The sequence below is a fragment of the Epinephelus lanceolatus genome, chromosome 5 (genome assembly GCF_041903045.1).
Source record: "Epinephelus lanceolatus isolate andai-2023 chromosome 5, ASM4190304v1, whole genome shotgun sequence".
Classification (NCBI taxonomy): Eukaryota; Metazoa; Chordata; class Actinopteri; order Perciformes; family Serranidae; genus Epinephelus; species Epinephelus lanceolatus.
The window spans coordinates 20,176,250-20,203,001 of record NC_135738.1 but is presented as its reverse complement, the minus strand read 5'-3'; the positions used below and the strand labels follow the sequence as shown (position 1 = coordinate 20,203,001).

The 26,752-nt window shown below is 42.6% G+C and overlaps 3 protein-coding genes across 5 annotated transcripts in view; 1 reads left to right on the top strand and 2 right to left on the bottom strand.

The window, feature by feature from the left end:
* lrrc10b (leucine rich repeat containing 10B) lies at positions 1–3,978 on the top strand. The gene has a single exon (XM_033635951.2). The coding sequence runs from the start codon at positions 545–547 to the stop codon at positions 1,730–1,732; it is 1,188 nt and encodes a 395-aa protein (XP_033491842.1). The 5' UTR covers positions 1–544; the 3' UTR covers positions 1,733–3,978.
* Positions 3,979–8,857: 4,879 nt separating this feature from the next.
* On the bottom strand, positions 8,858–18,075 carry saxo4 (stabilizer of axonemal microtubules 4). 3 transcript variants are annotated; one of them, XM_033635196.2, is made up of 12 exons: positions 15,979–18,075; positions 15,563–15,749; positions 15,343–15,478; positions 12,269–12,431; positions 12,112–12,157; positions 10,175–10,251; positions 9,959–10,024; positions 9,753–9,842; positions 9,613–9,678; positions 9,414–9,508; positions 9,217–9,321; positions 8,858–9,136 (listed from the first exon to the last, which is right to left on the bottom strand). In XM_033635196.2, the coding sequence occupies exons 2-12, from the start codon at positions 15,672–15,674 to the stop codon at positions 9,118–9,120; spliced, it is 975 nt and encodes a 324-aa protein (XP_033491087.1). In that variant the 5' UTR covers positions 15,675–15,749; positions 15,979–18,075; the 3' UTR covers positions 8,858–9,117. The 3 variants fall into 3 exon arrangements, with proteins under 3 accessions (XP_033491087.1, XP_033491086.1, XP_078023974.1); XM_033635195.2 differs by having other exon boundaries at positions 10,175–10,275; positions 15,979–18,069; XM_078167848.1 differs by lacking the exon at positions 15,979–18,075 and having other exon boundaries at positions 10,175–10,275; positions 15,563–15,888.
* Positions 18,076–24,838: 6,763 nt separating this feature from the next.
* Positions 24,839–26,752, bottom strand: part of syt7a (synaptotagmin VIIa) — a 114,672-nt gene continuing 112,758 nt past the window's right edge. Inside the window, exon 9 of the transcript XR_013491615.1 lies at positions 24,839–25,498. The gene's annotated coding sequence lies outside the window, so the exon portion shown is untranslated. The remainder of the gene's footprint in view (positions 25,499–26,752) is intronic.

Sequence of the window (26,752 nt, the reverse complement as noted above, 5' to 3'; positions counted from 1 at the left end):
GAGGGACATTAACCTGACTATTTAGAGTCCTAAAGTGGCACTTTTTCCCCGCTCTGAAAGAGAGACCGCGTCACGTGGACAGGTGACCTCAAAGCTGCACCTTATCTTTCTCCCGAAAGCCTGGAGGAAGTTAAAAAGGAGGAGGAAAGGGTAAGAACTGCAAGAATTTAATATCAGCTCAAAATCCTGCTGTACTTTGTTGAGCCCAGCCAGCAGCATCAGCTCTATTACTATTATTACTACTATTACTACTACTATTACTATTACTATTACTACTACTACTACTACTATTACTATTACGCCACAGTTTGCTAGATATTTATTAGATATTTTATAGATGAAGGGACGAAGAGACACCTGACAAAGTGCTGTGGCATGGCTGCAAGAGTGTTAATTGGCCCGGACTGTGATGCCGTTTGCAGCCGGGGGCTTCATAAACAAGATAACAGCAGCTCCCGGGCGGAGGGTTAACTTGTCACAGACACTGCCTCATCAAATGACTCTGTCCTGACTCATATAGGAGTCAGGGGCCGCAGGCCACAGCATGGGTAACTCCTCCAGGAAGGGAGAGGGGGAAGAGGAAGAGGAGGGGGCGAAGGATGGTGAGGAGGGAGAAATGACAGAGAAGAAGAAAGAAGAAGAGGTGGAGGTGGAGGAAGAGCTTCCACTAGGGGTGGAGGAGTTGTTCGAGAGTGGAGATCCCGTGCTGGACTTGAGCTACCGTAAATTTAAGCGGTTGCCTTTGCGTGTGAGCGGACTGTTGCATCTGGAGAAGCTGTACGTTTGTGGGAACAGCCTGCGCACGCTGCCTGACAGCATCTCTCAGCTGCAGGGCCTGCGAATCCTCGCCCTCGACTTCAACAAGATGGAAGACGTTCCACCGGCTGTCTTCCAGCTCACTAACCTCACCCGCCTCTACCTGGGCAGCAACCGGCTCATGACCCTCCCGCCCGAGGTGAAGAACCTGCAGAGTCTGCGCTGCCTGTGGGTGGAGAGCAACTACTTTCAAAGGTTTCCACGGGAGCTCTACGACCTGCCTCACCTCAAGTCCCTGCAGATTGGGGACAACCGGCTGAAGACGCTGCCCCCTGACCTCTGGCGTATGGAGGCTTTGAGGGGATTATGGCTCTACGGGAACCGCTTTGAAACCTTCCCCAGAGTCCTGCTACGCATGGAGGGTTTGGAGATTTTAGATCTGGATCGCAACAAAATCTCAGAGTTTCCCAGCCTGAAACGTCTCCACGCCCTGCGCCTCTTCTCCTACGACCACAACCCAGTGGAAGCCCCGCCTAAAGTGGGCGAGGAGGTGCTCGTGGTTGGGGAAGGCGCAGCGGAGTTCTTGGAGGCTCGTGAGGCCAGGAAGGAGAGACGACGAAAGGCCGCAGAGCAAGAGGCGGAGGAGCTGGCTCTGGCAGGAGAGGAGCCCGTTATTCACGGTATCCTAAAGAACAGCAACTCCAACTCAAAACAAGCGGCGGTGACTGTAGAGGAAGGAGACATTAAAGAGGAAGAGGCAAAGGAGGAGGAGGAGGGTGTGGAGCTGCCCATCACCGAGTACGACGGAGCTGAGCTTGAATATGACGAGGAGCTTGTTGAGTATGAGACAGAGGAGCTGATATGTGAGGGAGAGGGGTTTGAGTATGAGGGCGATGAGCTGGAGTACGAGAGGGCTCAGATGGACTATGAGTACGAGGAGCTGGAGGACCCAGGGAGACAAGATGAAGGGGCATGAATAACCCCTCATACATCCAGACTCAGATGATCTGCAGGCAGGTGGAGGTAGATAACAAAGAAGAAGCTGACACAAATTAGCTGTGCTTAGGGATGTCAGCGGTGAAACTGTTAATTGATTTACTGCTGAGAATATTTTTGACCTGTAAGGCATGTCAGTGTGTAGGTTAATTTTGCTACTGTTCAGTTTACTGCACTGCACACCACCTGGGTCTGGTGGGAGCAGGCCTCCAGGAAAGCAGCTCAGCCTGGCTTTCACTTTTTCCCAGTGGCCACTCGCAGTATTGCAACAAAAAATTCCCCTACAGCCTAAAAATATTTTCTCAACAGAACACCATTATGAAAGAGTAAAACTGCTGGCAGGACACCTCGAACTGTGAACAAGTAAATTATGACTTATTTTTATTATGAATTTTTTAACCATGGAGGTTTTATATTTATTAAACTTTCCTCAGGCCGAGAAAAGCAATTTAAATATCTGTGATCTGTCATCACTATGTAAAGTTTATGAGCTGAGCAGAAGCTTGTGGGCAGAAGAGAAACACATATTCAGTGGGCCACATACGGCAAAGTAAACCCCTGGCATATATACCAGGAGAGCCATTCCATTGGACTGAATAGGCACCATCTTCGGGTCCAGTATGCAGTTATTATTATCAATCTGTGGTTACAGCCGGCTAGCTGCGTTAACATTTTAACCCACCTGCCGGTCTCCACTAGCTTTGAAGCCAATTTTCATAGTGGCCAAACAGGGTTACCGCAATCTCCGGGGTCAGTCACATGATGGCCTACAGCCCAAAAAGACTTCTTCCTATAGACTGGCACGGCGAAAGAGACGTCTGTAAATCAGTAGATACTTTTTTGGGGGCGTCACAACCCCTGAGAAATGAGTCGTTTCATTATCAGGACAGTAACATTTGGAAAGTCTAGAAAAGCTGCAAGATTAATTCATTTTGTCCTCATTGAAGTTAGCAGCGTGTTAAACCATAAGTTCACCATTTGGCTGTCAGAAGTTAGCCACTCAGTTGCACTTGGCAGAGCTCGGCTGTCTTAAGTCTATAGTGCACTTGCTCTACGGGCCGCACAGTGCAGAAGTTCTGCCAGATCAACTGTGTATTTCTTTGTGCAGCAGTTGAACCATTTTGGCTTCATGCACCACTGAGCAACTCCTAATTTAATGCTGTATCCAGCTCTCCTAATGCACCCGTGGCACCAGTCAGGTTAGGTGGGAGCAAGCTAAGGGCGCTGCTCATTCAGCAATTACTCTTTGTAACATCATCCCAAACCAACAATGTTTCTGTGGAAACATTGTGCCCACCATCAGGTTACCCCTCAGGTCGCCTCTTTAAGTGAGTTGCTCAATTTAAGGAGCAGTTAAGGCCAGAGGGTGGCCAGTGGGCACTGTGTTTTCGCGACGTGGGCAGCCGGCTGTCTGTCAGCAAAGCCAACAAAATATAAAATAAACAACAAGACATATACATCACAAAACATTAAAATTTCACTAACTTTGAATAGATAGTGCTTTGAAATGTGGCGCTAATTAGCTCACTGAGCCAATGCAGCGCCGGACCAAAAGGGAAGCCCTCTTGTGTTTGATGTCTTTTGTGTTTTTTTTTACCCCTCCAAAATTAACCAGTTATTTACCTGTTAATGGGTGTTGGGTCATTGAAAGCAAAATTAACCGAAACTGACATCCCTAGTTGTGCTGCTAATTACTAATCTATATTGTTAACTGTGAAATTGAATGAGCATTGAGGCATTAAGAAACTGTGAACTGACAGCACCTGTGACATCTCAATCAGCTGCAGATGACCAAACCAGAGCAGGACTCAAGTGTGTGTATGAGAGTGTGCAGAGTGTACGGCTGTTTTACATTAGGGTTGTTTTCTGAGTGTCTTCCCTTATTAAATATTATTTCAGCTGATGAAGTCAGTGTCTATCACTTACTGGAAAATGTGTCTTAATTGGGAGCCAGTGAACGCACCAGCTAGTGTTTACTTCACTGACACTCTGTAGTATTTCCACTCATCATGGTCAGTGTCTGTTTTATGTGCCTACCAGTGCACCTCAGCTCATTGCTGTTGTTATAAACCATGCGTGTGCATGTAAATATGTGTATTGGATTTAGATTTATTTATGACATGTTAAACACAACCCGCCCAGTCCCTGTCAGTGTTGTGTAAGCACTCCTGTGAGTGTCATTGCCAAGAAAGAGAGGGAGACGAGCTGGATGATTAGAGCCATGAATAGCTGGGGTGCCTCACCATAAAAGGTAAGTCCATAGGGAGGCTCCAAACATGAAATGGACTCACAAAAATATCAAGCAGGAGGTCCACAGGTCAGAGATTCTCAGGTCATGACCTTTGTGTACTCCTTTTTGTCGGTGACTGCACCTTTTCTACCTCCGTCTCTTACATGAAGCAGACCCGGCCCTTGTTCTCCTCTCATCTCTACACTCATTATTGATGTGGGGCTCGTATGTAATTCAATCCTCTTTCCCTCCACGTATCTTTCTCTCACATCTCATTGAAAGAGTGAAATATTTATCCCAACGCTGAAATATTTATGCTCGTACTCGTGTGGCAGTGTGTCTCCACTCCTGTGTCTGTGCAGAGGAAAACATTTGGAGAACAGACTCAAACTGATGATTGCTTTTCATAAATTTCATATTTTAAATGCAGGAATTCTCCTATTTACATATAAACCATTGATTTTACATACGCATATGTCTGGGTATCTTTGTTGTGTCTGGGACTGCAACTGATTAATCTTGTTATCTCTTAATCGGCTGATTATTTCTTCAGTTATTTGATTGATTGATTGATTGATTGATAGAATATTAAAAAAAGTGAAAAAAGCCCATCATAGTTTCCCAGAGGATCTTTTCTTGTTGGACCAACAGTGTAACACTGAAATCTATCAGAGTTTTTGATCATAAAAAACAAAAAAAGCAGCAAATCTTGACATTTCAAAAGCTGAAACCATTCCATTTTTTTTTAAAAAAAAAACAAACAACTTTAAATAGTTGCCGATGTTTCTATAGGTACAACAATCATTATTTTCATTATCATTTAATCTGTCAACTGTTTTCTTGACTGATGTTTTATCCATTAAAGAAAACAGAAAACAGCAAAAAAATAAATGCTCATTTCAGATTGCCAGAGCCGAATGTGACATCTTCAAATGTCTTGTTTTGTCTGACAAAAACACCAAAATACTTAAGTTATCATAAAGACAAAGAAAAGCACCAAATCCTCACACTGGAGGAGCTGGAACCAGAAAGTATTTGATACTTTAACTTGAACAAGACTTTACAGTGACTATAGCTGCAACAATTAATCGATCAATCGATTAGTCAAATAAAAGAAAATTCAAAGCCAACTATTTGATCATTTTTTCATCACTCCAGTTTGTCAAACACAAATGTCAAATATTTGCTGATTCCAACTTCTTAAAGGACAACTTTGGTATTTTTCAACCTGGGCTCTATTTCCCCATGTGTATGTGTGCGTATGATTCATGGGTACCACTCGTTCTAAAATTGGTTCAGTATTGAGCGGCGAAACGAGCTAAAACGGTAATGGGGGCAAATGCGTCCCGTATAAAAGTGTTTTTTTTTTCACCACTGACCGGTTCAGATCGCCAGTGCTATCTCTGTAAATAGCATATGGTAGCAGCCCTGGGGCAGTGGTGAGTGTGAATGAGTGGAGTCAGTTGTCAGTCAGTGTTGGAGCAGAAAGGCGGAAGTTGTCCCCGCTTGGTAATGTAAATGAGTATGTGTGTGTGAAGTGTGTGTTTTTTCGCCACTGACCGGTTCAGATCGCCAGTGCTATCTCTGTAAATAGCATGCTAACTTAGCCTTTCCCTTACCTCTGGGCCGTGTGATGTCACGAGCTTTGCTCCACTGTGTCTGTAGCTCTCTCTACTCATGGGACAGCCGTTTTCTTGAGGAAGAGGTGTTTCGGGATTGGATGTCTTCTCTTCTTCGGCTGGCAGTCGTCATCTTGGGAGAAGTGAGCACTGCAGACCCGATGGTCTGCAAGGCGCAGTGTCTGGAGAGGAGTGTTAGCATCCATTTGTAGCACAACTAGCCACAACTTCAGCATCTCGCCGTCCGACAAAGGCAGCCTATGAAAGCTGTACGGGGTGTTGCGCGACATCCTGTTCTTGCGTTCGGGAAAAAGGCCCGTTTATTTGAGCACTTCAAAAACTCCGGTAACACTCCAGGGAGTAGCACGTAAAAGACTCTGTCCTCTGACTCTTCCAGCGTAACACACACTTCACACACACCTAATCATTTACAATACCGAGCGGGGACAACTTACGCCTTTCTGCTCCAACACTGACTGACAGCTGACACTCATTCACACTCACCACTGCCCCAGGGCCGCTACCATATGCTATTTACAGAGATAGCACTGGCGATCTGAACCGGTCAGTGGCGAAAAAAAGCACTTTTATACGGGACGCATTTGCCCCCATTACCGTTTTAGCTTGTTTCGCGGCTCAATACTGAACCAATTTTAGAACGAGTGGTACCCATGAATCATACGCACACATACACATGGGGAAATAGAGCCCAGGTTGAAAAATACCGAAGTTGTCCTTTAAATGTGAAAATTTGCTGCTTTTCTTTTTTTATTTATCAGAATAAATTTGGGTTTTGCACTGTTGATTGGACATTTTTCACATTTTTTTGACATTTTATAGAATAAACAATTAATTGATTAATTGTCACAACAGATAAGCAGATTATTTATGATGAAAATAATGGCTAGTTTTAGCCCTAACAGCGGCACAGTGGTGCAACATGCTCACAGTGGCAATGCTATCATGCTGATATTTAACAGGTATGATGTTTACCATCTTGCTTGTTAACTTACTAGCATGCTAAATTTTTTTAATTAGCACTAAACACAAAATACAGGTGAGGCTGATGAGGGGGTCACTAGTTTTGCAGGTTTTTGGTCATAAACTGAAGTATTCAATGAAATATCATTAACCTGATGATGGCGCTAGAGGAAACATTAAAGGACCTCCAAAGTTATCTGAATATCTGAACTAAATTTCATGGCAATACATCCGATAGTTGATGAGATATTTTAGCCTGGACCAATGACTGTATATAAAGATGGACAATGCATCTTTACTTCCTCCCATTGTACAAAGACGAAGCCAAAATATCCCGAAAAGGGCGCTGCTTTCTTGTGCTGGTGACATCATTTGAGAGAGAGCACCAGGGGCTGCACAGTAGGGATCAGGAAGTAGAGTTGCGGTATGGAGTTCCCGCCTAAACTGTTGATCCTGAGCACACACATCTGTCAATAATGATGTCACTTCCCCTTTTTATAGCACCAAATAAAGCACCTTATAGCACCTTATTAAAACAGTTGAACATACACCAGTGTTACCTCAAATGAAAAATAAAACATCTTGGGGGGGTGGGGTGGGGGGGGGGTGGGGATTGACATGAAGCCACCTAAATTTTCTAGTTTGGCCCATGTCGTATCTGCTAACATGTAGGGGGCGGGCTTTATGGCCTATACTGCAGCCAGCCACCAGGGGGCATCTAACTGTTTTCACTTCACTCTTGGGGGAGCCGTCATGTCGTCCATCTTTACTACACAGTCTATAGTTTGGACCAAAGTATTGCAACGACCACAACTGCTATCCCTAGAGCCACTAGCATGGCTAAAATGTTCAGAAAGAACATGATGTCACTGCTCAGGAAGATGTGAAAGCAGCTAATTAAACATGATCTAGTGTCTGTGCTTTGCTGACACCAACAGTTCTTTGCAGTCACTCTGTGGTTTTATATATCTCTTATTTTGACACAGAAACCCTGTGTTTATTTGACTTGTGTTGACAGTGTAAAACTACTGCAGATTCTGAGAGCTGTCACACAGTAGGTGTAGAGTACGGTGCCACAGTATACGACACATAACGTGACGCATTCGGAAACTCGACCCTCCTTCTCGCTTTGTGGTCTGCAGCTCACTCCACAGCTGTGGGTGGCAAAACAGTTTGACACAGCGCAGACGTCGATGGGAATCGGTGCCATACTCTGAGTCTGAGTATAATTATTTTGCTCATTAGTTTACACTCCTCTCATTCTCTGTAGGTCAGTGAGAGCGAGGCAGTCAAAGACAATGCATCATCTCCTTCACTCCCTCTTTGGCTCTCACACCACTTCACTTCACACAACCGTCTGACTGGCAGCTCTTCAGCTCGCACAAAAAGGGCTGCACAAAGAGATGAAAATGAGACGTTCTTTGACAGGACTATTGTAAACACAACACAGACGGGGGAGTGATGAAGGTTTGCAGGATATGATTATAAGCATATGTAATATTCATAGGAGGATTATGAGACAAAAGGCCCCCCGGGCACAGACATGCTAAGGCCCCACCACCTCTACTACACAGGAGCGAGACACAGACTGTGGTGGTTTCACCTCTTTTTTTCTTCGTTCGTTTTTGTTGTTGTTTGGCATCTCTTTGTAGTTGTCATGCATATTTTTGTGGTTTTGTGTCTCTTTGCAGTTGTTTTTGACTTTGAGGTAATTTTGTGTCTTTTCAGAATCAGAAATATACGGACACTTTTGATTTTTCACAAACATGAAACACATTGGAGACGGCTTATGGTAGTAAAATGAACATTCCGTTCACAGCCAACAGCTCCGGTCACATTCCTGCAATCAGCATGCCAATGGCACGCTCCCTCAAAACTTGGGACATCTGTGGCATTGTGTTGTGTGATCAAACTGCACATTTTAGAGCCGCCTTTTATTGTGACCATCCCAAGGCACAGCTGTGTAGTAATGATGCTGTTTAATCAGCATGTTGATAGGTCACACCTGCCAGGTGGATGGATTATCTTGGGAAAGGAAAAGTGCTCATTAACACTGATTTTAACAAATTTGTGACCCAAATTTGAGGGAAATAAATCGACTGAGTGTATAAAAAGTCTTTGATCTTTAACTTAAACCTGTGAAAACAAAGTGCTGCATTTAAATGTTTGCTTAGCAGACTTTATTGATCTTGAGGAGGCGGATTTTCTGGTTATTTTGTGTCTCTATGACATAATTTTGTGTCTTGTTGCAGTCTATTTTCATCTCTTTGTGGTATTTTTGTGTCTCTTTGTGGTCAGTTTAAGTCGTCCGGGTCGGTACATGTTCATTTGAGTGACATTTTTAGGTGAAGACTAGAGGGGCCGTGACACTGGCCCTGTGCCTGGTAGGCCTGTTAAGTAATCCATCCATGGCAATAGCTTAACAGTTCTTATTCGCACATCCAAGTTTTTCTATTTCTGCACAAATGACCCAGATTAACGTGTTAACACATTTTGTTTTAAGCCATGCAGGTACCATCTGAGGTGTGTGAAGGTTTAGCCCCTAAAGATGAACCTGTGAAATAAAAATAGGTCATGTCAGTCAAAGGAAACATATGCATGATGAGACTTTATGTGTGCAGCTTGTTCGTGTACCTATCCATGTCTCGCCGATTGTATCCGCTGTCCATTTCTGCGCGGATGATTCCTGCACAAGTGGGTCCAGATTTCAACTTTTCATAACCAGCATTTTTACAGAACCTGGAAAATAAGGTGGATATTTGTCAACCACACAGGCGCTCGAAGAATATCCTGTATACTTAACATTATTGGACATTATTAAACACACTTACGTGCTCCTATACTGTGTAGTAAAGTGTGAACAATCAAAAGGTGTGTTAGGGAAAGCATGGATGTTTGGAGCATTGAGAAGAAACCCTGTGGGCTCCTAGAAAACACAACAACAGACTGAAAACAGCAGCTCCAAACACAGACAGAGGAAATATTGATTGAAGCAAAAACAAAACAAACTACAAGATAAAAATATATAACCTTGTTTCCAATTGTCCTCTCAGTTGGTGCACTACTTTTAGTCTGGGGTGATGGCAGAGGGGAGGTCTGGAAGAGCAGAGGGAAGGATGTTGATATCATTAATATCTGAAGCACTTGACTGGAAGGGGGTCGATACTCACTGGGCAGCCCGGGGGAGCGGTGGCACCTCGAGTGAATCCTGTTTCTCTGGAAAAACGGCTGCAGCTCAGGCTCGGACTCGCCTCAGTGCCCTTCAAACACAAAGTACAAAAAGACACAGTTAAACCTGGAAGATGGTGGAAAATAATTTTACAAACTGCATCCTTTGAAAAGAGAGTTCAGAGTGGATTCTGTTCTGTGGGTCAACCTTTAGAAATGACGGCGGCATGAAGTCATTTTTCATCACTGAGCCGTGAGTCTGCAGAGGTTCAACCTGAAGGAAATAAAAAGTGACAGAAGAGGGGGGAAGACAGACCACACAGAAATAAGTGGTGTACCTGCCATGTAACCATGTGATGCAAACTGTAGTAATAGTATTGTATGTCTGATTTATTTTACAAGAATTACTTTTCACAAAACCTACCCAACAGCTTATCTTCTCCTGAAATGTGTTTAGTCGAAGGTCTGTTCCCTCAGTGAAACCACTCTCTTCTTTTGGACCTACAGTCACATGATGCACAGAGACTGAAAGAAGCACAACAGTGTAAATGCACCATTTAAAAACAAACCCCGACAGGTCATCAAGTTTAAGTTCTTTATTGTCACCTGCAGAATAATTACAGTGAAGCATTTCATTGGTAATTAAATTCTTAGATCTCAGGATCTCTCTGACAATGCCACTACAAATATGTATAAAAAGATCAAGTACGTGAAGTCTAATTAGAAACAAGACAGAAAATAGAGCAGCAAAGTATATAAATACAAAATAATGGACTGCACCTTTATAGCGGACAACCCACTGTGGTTTGTCTCCTACCTAATCGATTCCTTTTTTTCATGTCTTTAAAGCTGTAGTTGGTAAATGTTATCATTAATTAAAAAGCTTATCAATAAAATCATGTTTCTCCTTCTTGTAATGTTTCCAATGACATTTGCTATAATTACAAAAAACAACCAATCAGAGTCAAGGAGTCAATGTAGCTGTCAGTCATGTCAATCACTGCCCGTGATCTGCGGCCATCAAACTAGGCAGTGCTGATCAAATATGAATCAAGACTCTGTTATTGCATTGCCTATTTCTCCCCTCACATATTTTAGTGCACTGTTTAGCTGTGAAATGAGAAAGTTTGTGTCCTGGTTGCCATGTTGGAAACAGCTGAGTGAAGCATCAAGCATCTTTCACTGGCCAGAGCAAACTATCTCATTTTACAGCTAAACAGTACACTAAAATAATTTTAATTTTTAATTAATTTAATTTTATATACTTTATTAATCCCCCTGAGGGGAAATTCAATTTTTTCACTTTTTTTTTTTTGTCATTAACGCACAGGTCCAAAAGACACACACATATGTTTTTGAAATCACCTGAGGGTGCTTTCAGACCTAGAGTTGTCTTGCTTTGGCCTGAATCAGGGACGGATTTTGTTACAAAGTTGCATAATTGCCTAGAGTTGGTTCGCGTTCTCACAGCAGCATTTACAAGCGGACCAGATAAAATGCCTTGTGAGAGAAAGCTGCTCTTGATTGGTCAGAATTTCCATGCGGGAAAAATCCAGGAAGTAAACAAAACATTGAAGAAGAGTACACTTGATATTAGTGCTGGTCATGGTGGACTATATTGCTGTCATTGTTCATTTTAGTCAAACAGTCAAAACATACAGTTTGAAAACGAGGCGCGGCTCCAACTAGAAAACAATGTTTTGATGCATTGGACGTGCTGAATGTGCATATTAAGGCAGTACAGGAGGAGGTGCACATTAATAATCCTCCAGGACTGTAACATGCTCATGTTTAACCCAAACAATGTGTCTTGTGACTGCAGTTGGTTCGGATTGAGGTCAGAACACGTTCTCACCACAAACAAACTGCACCAGAGTTTGTTTTTAACCGGACTGAGACCACCTCTTCAAGCAGGTCTCGGTCTGGTTGTTTTGGTGCACACCTGAGTGCGATTGCTGTGTTAACACCTGCCCAAACAACCACACTTAAAGGGCAAACGAACTTGAGTTTGATTGACTCGAACCAAACAAGGCAGGTGTGAAAGCACCCTGAAGTGAGAAATGGGCAATGCAGTGGCAAAATCTTTGTTCATATTTGATCAGTGCTGCCTAGTTTGACAGTGTGAATGCAGTTCATGAGACATGATTGACAGCTGTTAAAGACCCCTCGGCTCTGATTGTTTTTTTTTCCATTAGCTGCAGTATAATCCAGCAAATGCCATTAGAAGCATATGAAAAGGCAGAGAAACATGTCTCATGTAATGCTGTGTGGATTTAGTTCAGTAAATATGACAAAAGTTATTTTCATAAAAGTTACTAACTACAGCTTTAAACTTTAAACCCACATGAACTATTATTTTACCTGTAGGTGTGAGCCGATGTGGCACAAACAATCTCTGGTACTCTGTCTGAGGAGAAATATTCATGGAGACAGATAATTAGGACTTTACCACTCAGTATTTATGCACATGTGATGCTTCTCAACATCTCTTGAGTGTTGTTATCTTTCCGCGTCCTACCTTTTCCTCCACAGCCGCTGTCTTCGGACGACTCCTCAACTGATGGAAGCCGCTGTCTCTGGGTTTGTTAATGAGGTTTGGCAAAGACCCCGAACAATCAGACTGGATGTGATGCTGGTAGTGTCGTTGAGTTTGAGACACGAAGCTGTCAGATAACAGGAGTCTGCAGACAAAAACAACACACCTGTGTTTGAGGAAACAGGCTTTTTGAAGCGTGAGGGGAGCATTCATTTTATTTATCACAGTCAGTTTAATCAGTTCAGGAAGTTGGTTTACACAGAAACACAGACGAACTTGTGTTCTTGTATGCATCAGTTCAACCAGTTTACAAAAATATATGTGCTTTATTGTCTCTGGGGGTTTCTGGCTTTAGTTTCATTTGATTAAAATCACCTGTGAATATTTACTATGGGTGTGCAGGGCTGTGAAGACATCCCTCTCTGGGATTTCTGTCTCCACTCCAATACAAGAGGTCAAGAGGGTTGTCTTTGTGGAGCTCATTAAAAGAAGCAGCAGCAGTAACAGTAGCTATATAACAGAGACTTTTCCTTTGGTAGAAAGTATCACAGTAACACAGAAAAATCTGTACATTAACTGGATTAACAGGGACATTGTTATTAGGGACACAGGTGATTTTAGTTATTTTGATTGATTAGGCCTGCAGGTGAGGTTAACTGGTGACTCTAAATTGTCTGTAGGTGTGAACGTGAGCGTGAATGGTTGTCTGTCTCTATGTGTCAGCCCTGTGATAGTGTGGCAACCTGTCCAAAGTGGGGGGTAAAAGCACAGGTGTTGCAATTAACACAAACAATGGCTCTGTTCTGTTCAAGTGTCCCAGTAAGCCATGGCAATGGATGAGTTTCCACCCAAAAGTGGCGCAAATTTTAACCAAATTATTAAATAATCTGCTAAAGAAAATATTGATGTATTAACATTTTCCTTCACAATTATGCAAATATTGGGAGCTGGTTCATCAAGACAAGCAGCTAATTATCCAGTCAGGTGCGACTGCAGACAAGGGTGCACAAGATGGCATAATTAAAAGAGCGGAGTCAAACCTCAAACAAAGAGAGATGTGTATAGCTGCAACCACATTCTGTTTGAAGTCTACATGACACACCTCTACAAACCGTGTCCACCACCAGTGCAAGACAAACCCGCCAACACAACAGTTATATGAACCCTGCTTCAATGCCACATTGTAGTGAACAAATATGAGGCCAAATGAAGCAGTAATCAACTTTATAATTCATTATACATGAAGATGTGATTCACCTCATGAGTAACAAGATGTAACCATTCCCATCACCCTTACCTTAACTGCCTCTCTGTACCCTAACACGTCTACCTAAACAATAACTTAGCATTTTCTTCCGCTTTTGGACCAAGGAGTGAAAGGGTCTGATCGTTTAATGATGGTGGGTGGGTCACATAGCTCATACCATCTCAAATGAAGGTGAACAATAGATGTATAATAACAGAGCAAACACTTGACTGTAGAAACACAGTTTTGAACAAGTAAGATTACAGCTTTTTGCTCTTCTGGTAGCAGCCCTGCGTGCGCACAGAGGTACGTCATGACTGTGCGTCATCATTTATTCACTAAATCTGTTTCCATTGGACTCATTTATGTTTTTTCAATACACCAACTATTTCACCTCCCCTGAGTGTAAAAAGTGAGCCAGCATGCACAGTACAGCCAGGGATCCTGACATCAAAGCAGCTAAATGAAATTGGGCTGTCAACACTGGTAGTGTTTACACCTGTGCTTTTCCTGCTGAGACATGTTGTGATTTGGCTGAACTGTGAACCTCCTCATTTTGCACTTCCATCTTGCTTATTTTTACAAAGCGTTTGGTATTTCATGTAATCTCCAGCATAAGGGCAGTTACACATTAGCAAATGCACGCCAGTGGCCGTTGCCTGGCGAGGCAATATTTGTGCTGAGTGTGGGCAGTGCCATGTGTGACGCACACAGAGAGCTATCTTGCTAGCTAATGTTAGCTAGCTGGCTCATAATACCATGAAATATGATGTTATTGGTATACATTTTCTTATGCTCCAGGCTGCATCTCTCATGTGGAGCAGTTTGTATTTGCCACTAATATAGTATCGGCTTAATTGATATGGCAACAATCGCTGTGTCCCCTACCCATAATCCTCTGCTGCTGGTTGAGGCTGTGATTTTGCCAGTCAAATTTCACCAAAGCTGAACTACACACTGCAAATATGTGGATTTGCTTTGCTAGCCTACTTTAAGTAAATGTTTTAATACCCCTTCATTAGCCTTCAGTGTTTCGCTCATGTGTAACAGTATGGTCATAGGGTTGGTGTAAATCTGCATCTACTTGGGGCAACAAAAAAGTTTGTCTCAGGTGTGTCGGTGCAATAGACAAACAAGGAGGAAGGGACGACAGAGGACATACTCGCACACCAATGTAACTGGGCTAGAAAGCCACAAAAAAGTCCACGGGCTGAGATCAATGCAAAAATATTTAAATATTATCTATTAAAGACATCTGTGCACAAAAAACAGTGCTCAAAGTGTAAAAAAAAAGATGAAGACTAAGTAAAAACAACAGCAAACATTTCAGCCCTTGAAATCATCAGTGCAGCATTGATGATGATAGTGACAGTATGGTCACACATTGAACTGGCAAAGTCATAGCTTCAACCAACAGCAAAGGATTATGTGTGAAGGAGACAGATTGTTGCTGTGTTTAATCACTCGATACTGTGTGATGTTGGCCATGAAAAATACAAACTGTCCCACATGAGAGATGCTGCCTGGCTGGCAGTGCGTCGGGAGACAGGCATGGAACTTAAGAAGATTGAAAGTGTATCGATGGCATCATTTTTGTGGTATTTATAACCAAGCTGGCTAAAATTAGCTCACAAGCTCGTCACAACCAGCACTGCCTACATTATTGCCTCAGTGATGATCACTCATTTGTGACTGCACCCTTACTCCACCCAGCTTCTATTTGACTAGAGATCTGATCAGACAGGGTGATTGGAAACACCTGTGTGGGGCCTCTAGCATTGTTACAGTCCTCACCTGCTCTGACACTTACCCAAACTGAGGGTTGTCAACGTGATCCAAACATGGCCTGTAATAAATGGCAGGTCTCTGGTTTGATGTGAAGCCTGATCCACTGGGCGGTCTGAGGTAAGAAGTGAAGTTCGCCCTGCCTGGATCTGTTTTGAATCCTAATCAGTGTGATAAAAGTTAATCTGTTTATGCTGATCCTTTCATGTGACATAAAGTTTCCCCCCTCATCACCACTCTCTCACCATATGACGTTCTATAAGACGTGTTGCAGAGTTTGACTGTGTTGTCGGTCAGTCCTCCCCTGCTGCCTGTTGCTCCGACAGTCGGCATGACTATCCTCCCCTGCTCAGCCATCTGTGACTGCTGTAATGGAAACCCTCACTGACAACAGTGATGGATGGCAAAAATCCTCAGGGCATGTGCGCACTGCTGTAACCACAAACAAAAGCAGCATCAGCGTGTAACTCCTTTGTTTTATGGCTTTGACAGAATCCCACAGAAGTCAGAGCTCTCTGAAGAAGTGATTACAGAGTCTGTAATGCAATAAGTGCTCCCTTTATCAAATGCTGTTTGAGTGAGGAGCGAAGCTACAGATATATTTATTTAAACTTGATATAAATGACCCCAGAAAAAGAAAGAAAGCTTCACTTAGACATACCTTCAACTCCAGGCTGTTTGTCCACCTCTCTGTCTTGTGTTGGTTTTGTAGGTAAACAGGTTTCTGTTGCTAAGAGATTCAGCACAAGGGCAGCAACATTACTGCTGCAGAGTGACTAGAGTGAAAGACTGACTGCTTACAGTTAATGTTAGATAATGTTTCTACTGCATCAGGTGTGTTTTATTTCTTACACACCTGCCCCATACAAGTTATTTGATCATGACAAAATAAGACTGAATCCTCTGGATTATTTAATGTTGCAGCGTTTTATGACCAAACACCAAACATGTTCCAAATGTGTTATTTTTATTAAAAAGTGGTTAGCCTACTGTTGCAATAATGTTTTTCCATACAAGTTTGTTTTATTCATATTTGTATTTATACCACTTGGAGCTGTTTTTTAACCACTCAGCCCTTTTATCTTTATGACTGAATGTCTCTAGTAGAGATGAATGAGTACATCATTACCTGTATCTGTGCCTCCGGCAGGGTTTAAACTGTCAGTGGGTGGAGCTTAATCCAGAGATGGGTGGGACCTAACCAGGCTGCAATTTCAGGATTGTTCTTTTAATCCTGAAATTGCAGCCTGTCCTCATTCCAAAGTCGTTAAATACAGCTGCTGTGTTTGTGATTTCAGCATCAGACACCGATGCCAAAAGCCATCTTTCGCTGTGGTATCATATGTTGCTGGTCAGCTGGAGGGCACCTGTTGTTGCTGTATGATATGCCACAGGACAGCGCCAGTGTGAAACGCTGCTAGTAACAGTGTAATATAAGGAGCTGGAAAGTACCTATAAGGTGGGTGGGAGGGACGGAGGAAGGGTTCAACAAACCTCGGACTTTCAGCCGGGAGCCTGGTGTTCGCTTGCCATGTGAATCTAGAGCCAAACGATGATGTCTTTTTCTAAACCTAACCATGAGCTTTAGTTGCTTAAATGTAACCAGGTGCTTTTGTTGCTGTCCTGGCATTGGTTGCAGCATCCCGAAACATCAACAGCAGATGCAGGAGGATACCTAGAGCGTAATATTTAGATCTGAAAGTCCACTGACAAAGAGGTGATATGTGACAACTTGGGATGGGAATGAAAATTGGGTTGATCAAACGTTGCTATATTTATTGTTTATCAGAAAAATATCCACAGAAAAATCTCAGGATTGAGCTTTAGATCATTTTTGATTACAGGAGTGAGAGATTGAACCAACTCCCAAAATGAGGATTTCCCTTCGTCATAAATACGAATAATGAAACATTTTTACTCACATGATACTTGTACTTGTCAAAAGTACAATATCTGTACAGGATACTTTTTTCATCCGATTATTCAGCTCAGGCCTGCTGTATCAGTATCAGTTGTGTTATATGTGATAATAACGATCAGCCTCCAGTAATTTCTAATCTACTTGTGTGTTTGTTTTTAGTCCTAAACTCAATTATGTTAACTTTTTTTAAACAAACAATAATGACTGCAGAAGTACATCATGAGGTACACTGTGTATCACTACCTCTGGTTGTGAATCACCAGACTACCCACTGTTTGACCACATATTGCTAATTCAGAAGAGCACTTTACAACGACAGAACACCTTGTTCTCAAAAACATAAACAAGTGAATGAATCAATGTGTTTATATACCAGAAACCAGTTATGGATGCATCACAGTTAAAGCTGTTGACAACTACATTAGTAAGTATTTACTTACATATAGATAACAGTGTGTTATATACATTTATTAAATGTTTATATAATGGTTAGAAATGCTAAATAGAAGGGCCTAAAGTGTGGTGCACAACACTATGGTATAGTGTGAGTATTGTGATAGACATATATGTAATATAGTTTTTATATATGTCTTGTACATACATCCAAACTAAATACCTTGATATATATTTGATGTATATTGTATTTATTATTCATATTTATACCTGTATTTATGTTATGTACGGTACACCCACATGACCTGCCTGTTTTCCCTGACTTGTTTTACTCCAATGTGTCACTGAACTACCTTAAAATAATTATTTCTGCACGCATATTTTTGCACAGCTCCATATATATATTTATGTAAGGTATTTTACAACAATCAGCCACAACACTGAAACCTCTGATAGGTGAAGCATTTAACACTGATCATCTTGTTACAGGCCATTGTTCTGCAGGGAAACCTCAGGTCTTGGCATTCATGTGGATGCCACTTAAGACACCTCCCACCCAGACACCGTTGCAGGCCAAGTACCTCCCCCTCATGGCAGCGGCACTCCCCTATGACACTGCCCCCCCCCCCACAGCAGAACAATGAGCCAAGAACATAACAAAGAGCTCAAGGTGTCGACCTGGCCTCCAGATTCCCCAGATCCCAATCCGATCGAGCATACAGGACCTTCCGGTACCCCATTTTGCAAGCCACAGGACTCAAATGTTCCACAGCCAACGCCCTAAGAGGCCCTGTGTCCATGCCTTGACAGGTCAGAGCCAAATCCAAACCAAGGAGGACCCACTGTGGATTGGACTTGACTCTGGGGTGCCTGCAAGTCCTACAGATGCTCAGTCAGATTGGGATCTGGAAAATTTGGAGGCCAGGCCGATGCTTTGAGCTCTTTGTCACATTCCTCAGGCTGTTCCTGATCAGTTTTTGGTGTGGTAGATGTGTTTGGAAAGGTGGAGCATGTCAAGGTGTCATCTACATGAATGCTAACACCCAGGGTTTACCAGCGGAACACTGACCTGTAACAAGATGATCAATGTTATTCACTTCACCTGTCAGTGGTTTTAATGTTGTGGGTTATAAGTGTATATAATACATATCTGATAGTTCCTTATCTGTCCTATGAGGTACATATTGTAAAGCCTTTTGAGTCAAATTTGTGATTTGTAAATAGAACTGACTTACATTAAATTTTAGCCGTGCAGCTTTCTTACCAAACATCCTCAGCAGACTGGACAGTTTCTCCATGTGTCCATTGGATGGCAGTGTGATGCCACAGTGGCTGTAGTTTCTGTCTAGCCCAGAAAAGATGTAAGGTTATGTAAAAAAAAAAAAAAAAGAAAAAAAAGGAAAGATGGATGGCTTGAAATTTGCATGACATCTTGATAAAAAATGTCCATCCGAGACAGGGAGTTATCATCCACCGCTGTTAGCAGGAGAAAATGTCCGTACACCATCTATACATCTGTACACATGCATCTACATGAGCGCCTCTATTTAATCTGGAGGATATTCAGCTCCTGGTGTATTTAGGACATCTGGAGAAACAGTCTGAGCTGGACATCAGTGTCATTTTTCCAGATTAAGATACAGATACATATTCTTACTAATTAAGCACAAACAGGAGGATTTTTGCATCAATTAAAGGTGTAAAAAAGAGATATTTATACAGAACCTGTGCATTACATCAGTGTGAACACTTCAAACAGTGTGATTTTCTTCCCTGTTTCATTATTAGGTGGGAATTACAGTATAAAATCTATCTGGGGTTTTTCCATGACAACCTGACCACCCCGTGGATCACTAAATCTGACAATGGATTGTCGTCACATCATCTCCACACACACTCCTTTAATTCTCACTTCCTATTCCTTCTCTTTCCATCTCATTTCCTTGGACTCGCACTGCATCTTCACCTCTGTCACATCCCTTCTTGCTCCCTCCATCTGTCCAAACGCTGGCAGTCGGAGGAACCTATCTTTACCAAGCTGTTGCTTGTGTTGCACAGTCTCTCTTGCTTGACGTGCTGTCGTGCCAAGCCTGAGACTGTTCATTATCTTCTCCAAAAAATAACTACAGGGAAACGCCTGCATCATTGGAACTGACAGTCTCATTTCCTGCTTCTTTTCTCTTAAACACAATGTGCACATTATTGGCATTTCTAATTATAAACTCACAGGATGCATACAGCAGCAATAGACCGGGCGCCGATTTTCATTCCACTCAAAAGATTACACCAGATGATTTCGCTTATTATAACAACTTCATCCAGAGAGTCAGAGAGGAGTAACTGATCAGTGGAAGCACCTGCTGTACTCTGTTTGAAATGAAAAACCTGCAGACTCTCCACATGATTGTTCATCTCTTCAGTACAGCAATCTGCGTTTGTTCTGCATCTGCATAATTCACGTTACATGACTGAGATGTAGCCAGGCTCAGTTATATAGGCCAGATTCTTCATCAAATTGACAGTAATACTGGGGAAATAAAAAGATAAAATGCTGCACCTTCTGCAACAGTTTACACTTGAGACAACACTTTGAATACAAAGGGAGCTTAAAAGACGAGAAAAAAGGTGGGTGCAGTGGGTCTAAAAATAGATGGAGGTGATGCAAGCACGGGTCTCCCGTCGAGTTGATGCACTTGGCTCGCCTGCAGCCGTCTGTTGTAGTTCAGGGAGGGACGAAACCTCGGCCCCTGTCTGCAGGAGCTCGGCTGGCTCGCTGCTCGTCTGCGTTTCCTGCCCAGCTCTGATACTCTGCTGCACCGGGAGGAGAATCTCGATGGTTTCTCTGTCGGTTCAATAACCTGTTTCTGTGTCTGCCATAGAATAGCATGGAATTAATATTTAGAGGGACATAAAGAGACAGCTCAGGCGCTAAGACCCCTCTTTGTGTGTCAGGTCTCAGAGGTGCTCTCTCTGCTTCACCGCCTCACTGTTCTGGGTCTTATCTCCTTCCTGCTTCCTTTTTGACTTCTGTACTTAATAGGCAAATCTGGCACGGACGGTTTGGAGTAAATTGCATTGTCATCTTTTTCCATTTCGAGTTTCAGTCAGCTTTGGTGCGTGTAATGCTAAGGAGGCAGGCTGAGATGAGCAGAGGGGGATTCAGGGATAAAATTAGACATTTTAAGCCCAAACCTGTACAAGACAGGATATCCCGTAACCTGATGGGAAGCAGATTAAATTAAAGGCAAACGATTCCACTGTCATGTTGATGCTGCGAGATATGCCTTTGAATGTTTGATGTGTGATGGACTGAAGCTGAAACACACACAGCTGTTGGACTGAAGTCAGAAGTGAAGCAAACTGTATGAACAATGCAAGCGCTAATTAATGAGAAAATCTGTCGTCATCCTTGAAAGTGGGATGAAAGATTCCCTCAGAGTGTAACATGTAGCTGTGCGATTCATTTACCTTCATGCTGACTAATGCGCTGCTCAGAGCAGACGCTTTCCATTATACATTTTTAATTGCACTCAAAGGCAAAAACAACCTTTGCAAATTGCAGCCTCTATCAGCTCGTGGTGGAACATGTTAAACTGGAATGGTGTCATTCCAGGTTCTAATTATTTATATTGCAGTTTAATTACACTATTTGTGTATGTGTGGTGAGTTGGATTTAAAAAAATAAATAAATAAAAATAAAAAACAGAGATACACCATGTGGTGACAAGTATGTGGACGCCCCCTGTTCACATTTTGTTGTGGAATTTTTTTTTGGTATTGTATTTTTTGAAGCATTACTTCCAATTAAGAGAAATGTTACAGCATATCATGATATCTTAGACCTATACCCCTCGTCCACCAAAATTACGTGTGTACACGTTTGTTTGTTTTTTTAAACACAGGTAAACCTGCTAAAAATAGGCTATATACTGCTTTCCCATTGCCCTGCAGGGAACGAGTATGCCTTTCTGTGTGGGTCTTTTTTTTTTTTTTTTTGGTGTGTCATGTTGGAAGTCACCGGAAAACAGGTTAGTAAACAGTAGGAAGGAGCATGGGGGCCAGCGAAAATGTAACAGTGGTTACTCCTTTGACATATCTGTTACTTTTTCAGTCTTTCTTTACTCAGTGCATTTGGAAATATGTTTGAGCACGGCTTGGGTGGAGACAGACATTATTTTGGGATGCCACGTCATGGCATCTGACCGGTAAAGGAGCTAAAATTTGTGCGTTCACCTGGGTGTTGTGTTTTCATCCATGTGGATCAGAGCCGGAGCTGATAAATACCCATGACTACTGCAGGGTCATTTGACCCAGGAGCCGGGGCAAAAATCCCATTTCATAGTTGGGGGGACAATAAACAGTAAAATTTTAGAGAATAATTCCAGGGGGGGACAAGGAAAAAAAGTTGTAGCCTGTCTTTTATACAGCATCTTTTACCGCAATTAGCTTTAATCTTCTCTCTGTCTCTCCAACAGGCAGGCATAGGACCTTGATTGATTGAAATCAAATTACTTATGAGAAATGGCTTCACAGCTAAACATTTCCTGCAATTAAACTGGTAAACTGGTTCATAAACAGTGTGCTGTGACATCTGCCGCTGCGCACCTCACAACCGTGCGTAATAGTCGCGCGTAATGACGCTCCTCGGTTAGACTGCACGTCTTTCATGTTTGTCTCACTGACAGGTGGAGAGCCTACAGACAGGTACCCATTAGCTACGAGCCGCTCCGCCACTGACTGCTCTTGTCCTGTCCTCTCCCTCTTCTTTCTCTCCTGTCCTCTCTATCACTAAACTCTGAGCTTAATCATTAGCTTTTAGCTTAGCAGCACTCGTAATTGAGTAGGGTTTTGAACAATGCAGGAGAAATGTTGCAGACAGTTTATATTATCAGCCTGGGCCTGGGGCTTGTTGTAACAGTAAATAGGATGTGTTGTAACTTGTGTAAGTGAAATTGTGTCTGTGTGAGTGTACATCTTACCCCACGATGCACGATGTGGGCAGCCGGGTCCAGCCACATGCTGCTACTGCTGCACTGTTGCCAACTCCTCAGTAAGAAAAGTAGCTATTGGCTGTCCTAAAAGTCGCTAGAACTCGCTAAATGACGTCATCGCCTAATTTGCATAATTGTCCATATGCATGTAATTGTAATGGATGCTGTAGGAGAGAGGAATAACATCGTGGGAGACAAAAACTGAGTAAAAAAACACCCTGAATATGTTTAGAACTACAAATGAACCTTTTTTCAGTGATTTATATTAGACAAAGAAAATTTTACATTTACATCCCGCCCTGACTGTAAACCAGGTCGGGATCAGAGCGATAGATCAGCCAGCGGCAGTTCCGCGCATGTGCGATTCACTTGGAGTCTGGACGTGGAGGGGTTAACGTCTCCTGCTCTGACTGCTGCTGGGAGGGAGGACTGGGCCGTCTGTGAGTGCTTTGGGGCGAGAGAGGAGCTCACGGCAGCATCCGCTGCCCGTTGAGAAGACTAAGAATGATACGTGCTCTCACAACAGAGTCTCCAGAAGTCTTCAATAACATCAGAAAAGTCGCTAGATTTGTCGCTAGTCGCTTTTTTGAAAAAGAGTCACTAGAGGGGTCTGAAAAGTCGCTAAATATAGCGACAAAGTCGCTAAGTTGGCAACACTGTACTGCTGCGAAGTACTAATGGCTGCTAGCCCCGCCCCTTGGAAAGAGTGTGGGATATACCACTACTAGGAATGGGAGGGGGGGGACTAAATCTTTTAAGATTTAAATAGCACATTATTGCGCGATTACAATGAGCACCACTTACATTATGCTTTCAATAAATACTACTGCATTGTTCAAAAATTACTAATTGTGTCTCAAATTATTCTAGGGGGGTACAGCTTTACTGGAGGGGGGGTCATGTTAGCAAGGATTTTTTGTGCAGCCTGACTTAAATCTTCTGTGTTTTTTGTTTTTTCTACCAACATCATAAAACCCAAATATATTCATAACTATCATAGAGGACTAAAAAAACAGTAAACTGACACATTTGAGAAGCTGGAACCTTAACCGATCTACTTAATATTCATGTGCCATGTTGTCCAAAGCTGCTCCTATTGAATGATACGTTCTCTTTAGATCTCCTGTCTTATCAGAGGCTGTTAGCAGTTTGTTGGCAGGCTCCTCATTCTCTCTTCTTGAATCATTGGCTACAATCCCTATGAGATATAACATATATGGAGATGTCGGTAGCTAAAATGCATAATGCCAAACAGTCAACCATTGGTGCCTGGGCTTCTCTTATCGACAAAGTGAAAGATTTTATGTGCACATCTACTAGGTCATAGTCCTTATAGCCTATTTATTGCTTTATTTTTCTTTCTTCTTTCATTTTGATTTAATGTTATTTATTTATGATTTTTTCTATTATTATTCTCTTAATTTCCTTTTCTTTATCAGTTGATCTACAAAGGCCAATTAATATGGACTGGTGTGGAGGGTGGGGGGGGGGGGGGGGGGGGGGGGGATTGTTGTGTAATATTGTGTCTGTCGTTTTGTGTAATATTGTCTGTCTTTAACGACACAAAGAGTCTAAGAGCAGCTCTGCGAGGCTGTACTTCCACACAGTGATGTTTTGACAGACCTTTTCCACAGCCGACAATTTGACGTGTCATAGTAGGAGAGCACAGCTGTATTCAATAATATTAAAGATGGCTGGATCCCACTTATAGGAGGCCCTGGTATTGTCCATGCTGGTTCACTGGAATATCTTACTGGGACACTTAATGGAAGCAAACCATTGTTAACGTTATCACTTTAACCTGTGCTTTTTCCCCACAATGACAAGTCAAAATGTCAGCGATGAAAAAGGTCCATTGCTAACGTCAGCATGCTAACGTCAGCTTGCTGATGTTCTCACAATGACAATGCTGATGTTTAGCTATATCACTGTACCATGTCCTCCACCTCAGTTTAACATGTTAGCATGCTAACACTCGCTAGTAAGCACTAAGCTACAGTCTAAATTGTCAATAGTTTTGCAGCAAATTTCATAGCAGTCCATCTAGTAGTAGTCAAGACATTTAACTTACTTCAACCTCATGATGACGTTACAGAAAAAGTCAGGGAGACTCTTTAAAATCCAGATGAAAAAAGAGGTCAATATCTGGTGACAAAACTAATTTCTTCACATTTCTCTTTTGAGATATGAGTTCCTTTTGCTTGATTTTTACTTCCTTTTTATTTGTTTCCATCTGTAACTATGTGTTTTATTTATGCTACTTTTTGTCTTGATCAGGTCTCCCTTGAAAAACAGATTCTTTATATCAATGGGACTTCATCTCCTGGTTAAAGGTCCAGTATGTAGGATTTAGGGATTTATTTTATATTTAATATTCATAACTTTGTTATATTTTCGTTGGTTGTAATCATCTTAAACTAAAAGTCATTGTGTTTTGTTACCTTATAATGAGCCGTTAACATCTACATATGGAGTGGGTTCTCTGTTGTTTCTACAGAGGCCTGTGATGGACAAATCAAACAGTGGCTCTAGACAGGGCCATTTAAGTTTTTGCATCGACCACTGTATTCTAGAGGATTCAGTTCTGCAACCTCACAAGTAGATGCCAATAAATACTACACAATATACCTTTAAATGAAGGTTAAAAAATGATACATCCTCTGGGGATCATGACTGTCAAAAATTTCATCTATCCAATAGTTGTTGACATAATTCAGTCTGGACCAAGGTGGTGTCGCTCCTAGAGTCATGACACCTACATAACTCAAAGGGACTCAGCTATGGCAGCATTGTGTTGGGTGTAGTGTTTGAGTGTCCACATACTTTTGGTCATTTAGTGCATCTCCACCGTCACTGGCTATCACTCCTCAAATAACCTTGAAAGAAACAAAACACAGGAAGAAAGACCATTGAATCTCTGCACACAGGTGTAGTAAAAATGATTCTTTAATATGGAACAAAACCAGAGCTCAGCTCCATGGCTCCATCCACCCAACACACTCTGTAACACTGATGGGTGGAGGAGAACGAGAAAATCAACCATTAAGATCACAGTCCGCTCGGCCAAAAAACAGGAGAGGCTAAAAAAACATGGAACGCAAAACCAAAGTGCTACTGGGTGTGACCTTGAGACGCCCTCGCTCCCTTCCCTTCTGACCCAGGATGTGACCGCAGGGACGGGCCTCTCTGCTGCCTCCCAGGGCTCTCCCACCTCCTCACCTGCCTCACCCTACTGACTCCCTCTGGAGATCAGCGGCTCCTCAAACCAGTCGGTGACCCACTGACCTCTCAGAGCCTGGTGAGGTTGGCGTGAAAGTGGGTTTTCAGAGGAGCAGAGAGGTGAGTGTGCCGGTCTTTATGCTGAGCGTGCCGCCAGTTCTCAGAGACACAGGAGCACAGACAAGACGTCTTGGTTATTATCATGGCTCCAGTGGAAATGTCTGTGGTTCGGTCCCTCTGCTGTGTCACTCCCAGCCTGCATGATAATCTAATCATCTTTAAAATGTTTCTCACTTGAGATTTATATGGAATGTTTGAAGTTTTTGAGGAAATGAGACGAGACAGGAGGGAGAGGACGTCTGCAGAGGTCACCCAGTAAGAACCCGTTACTATATCCTAACACAGGGACATCAACAGAAGTACTACACAGATATGTACAGAGCAACCAAGCAACACATCAGAATACTGAGTAATAAATCTGGTGTGGGAAAGGGAAGGTAATAATAGTCCACTATAAATGCACATATCCCACTACTCTTTTTTTGTGTAGTTGGTCCAATCTTTAAGGCTATTCTCTTTCTCTTTGCTACAAACGGGGCGGCGGTGGCGCCACCACAACATAGATTTGAGTCACAGGTCTGTGCTTGACATCTGAATATGGCTGCTTTGTGTTTCTGCGTGCTGAGCCGGCAGCTGCCCCTCTCCTCAGAGAGGAGGCTAAAAGTACAACACCTTGAGGAAAAGAAGAAACACGAAGGTGCGATGTGGGATGAGGATGCTCTCTTTTTTTGTGCTAAATCATTCTCTGGTCCACAGAGCTCTGCAGGAAAAACAAGGTGATGTGGAGGGTGACGGATGGGAGCTGCTAATGGACAAAGAATCGCAGATAGATGAGGAAGCATGGATTACTG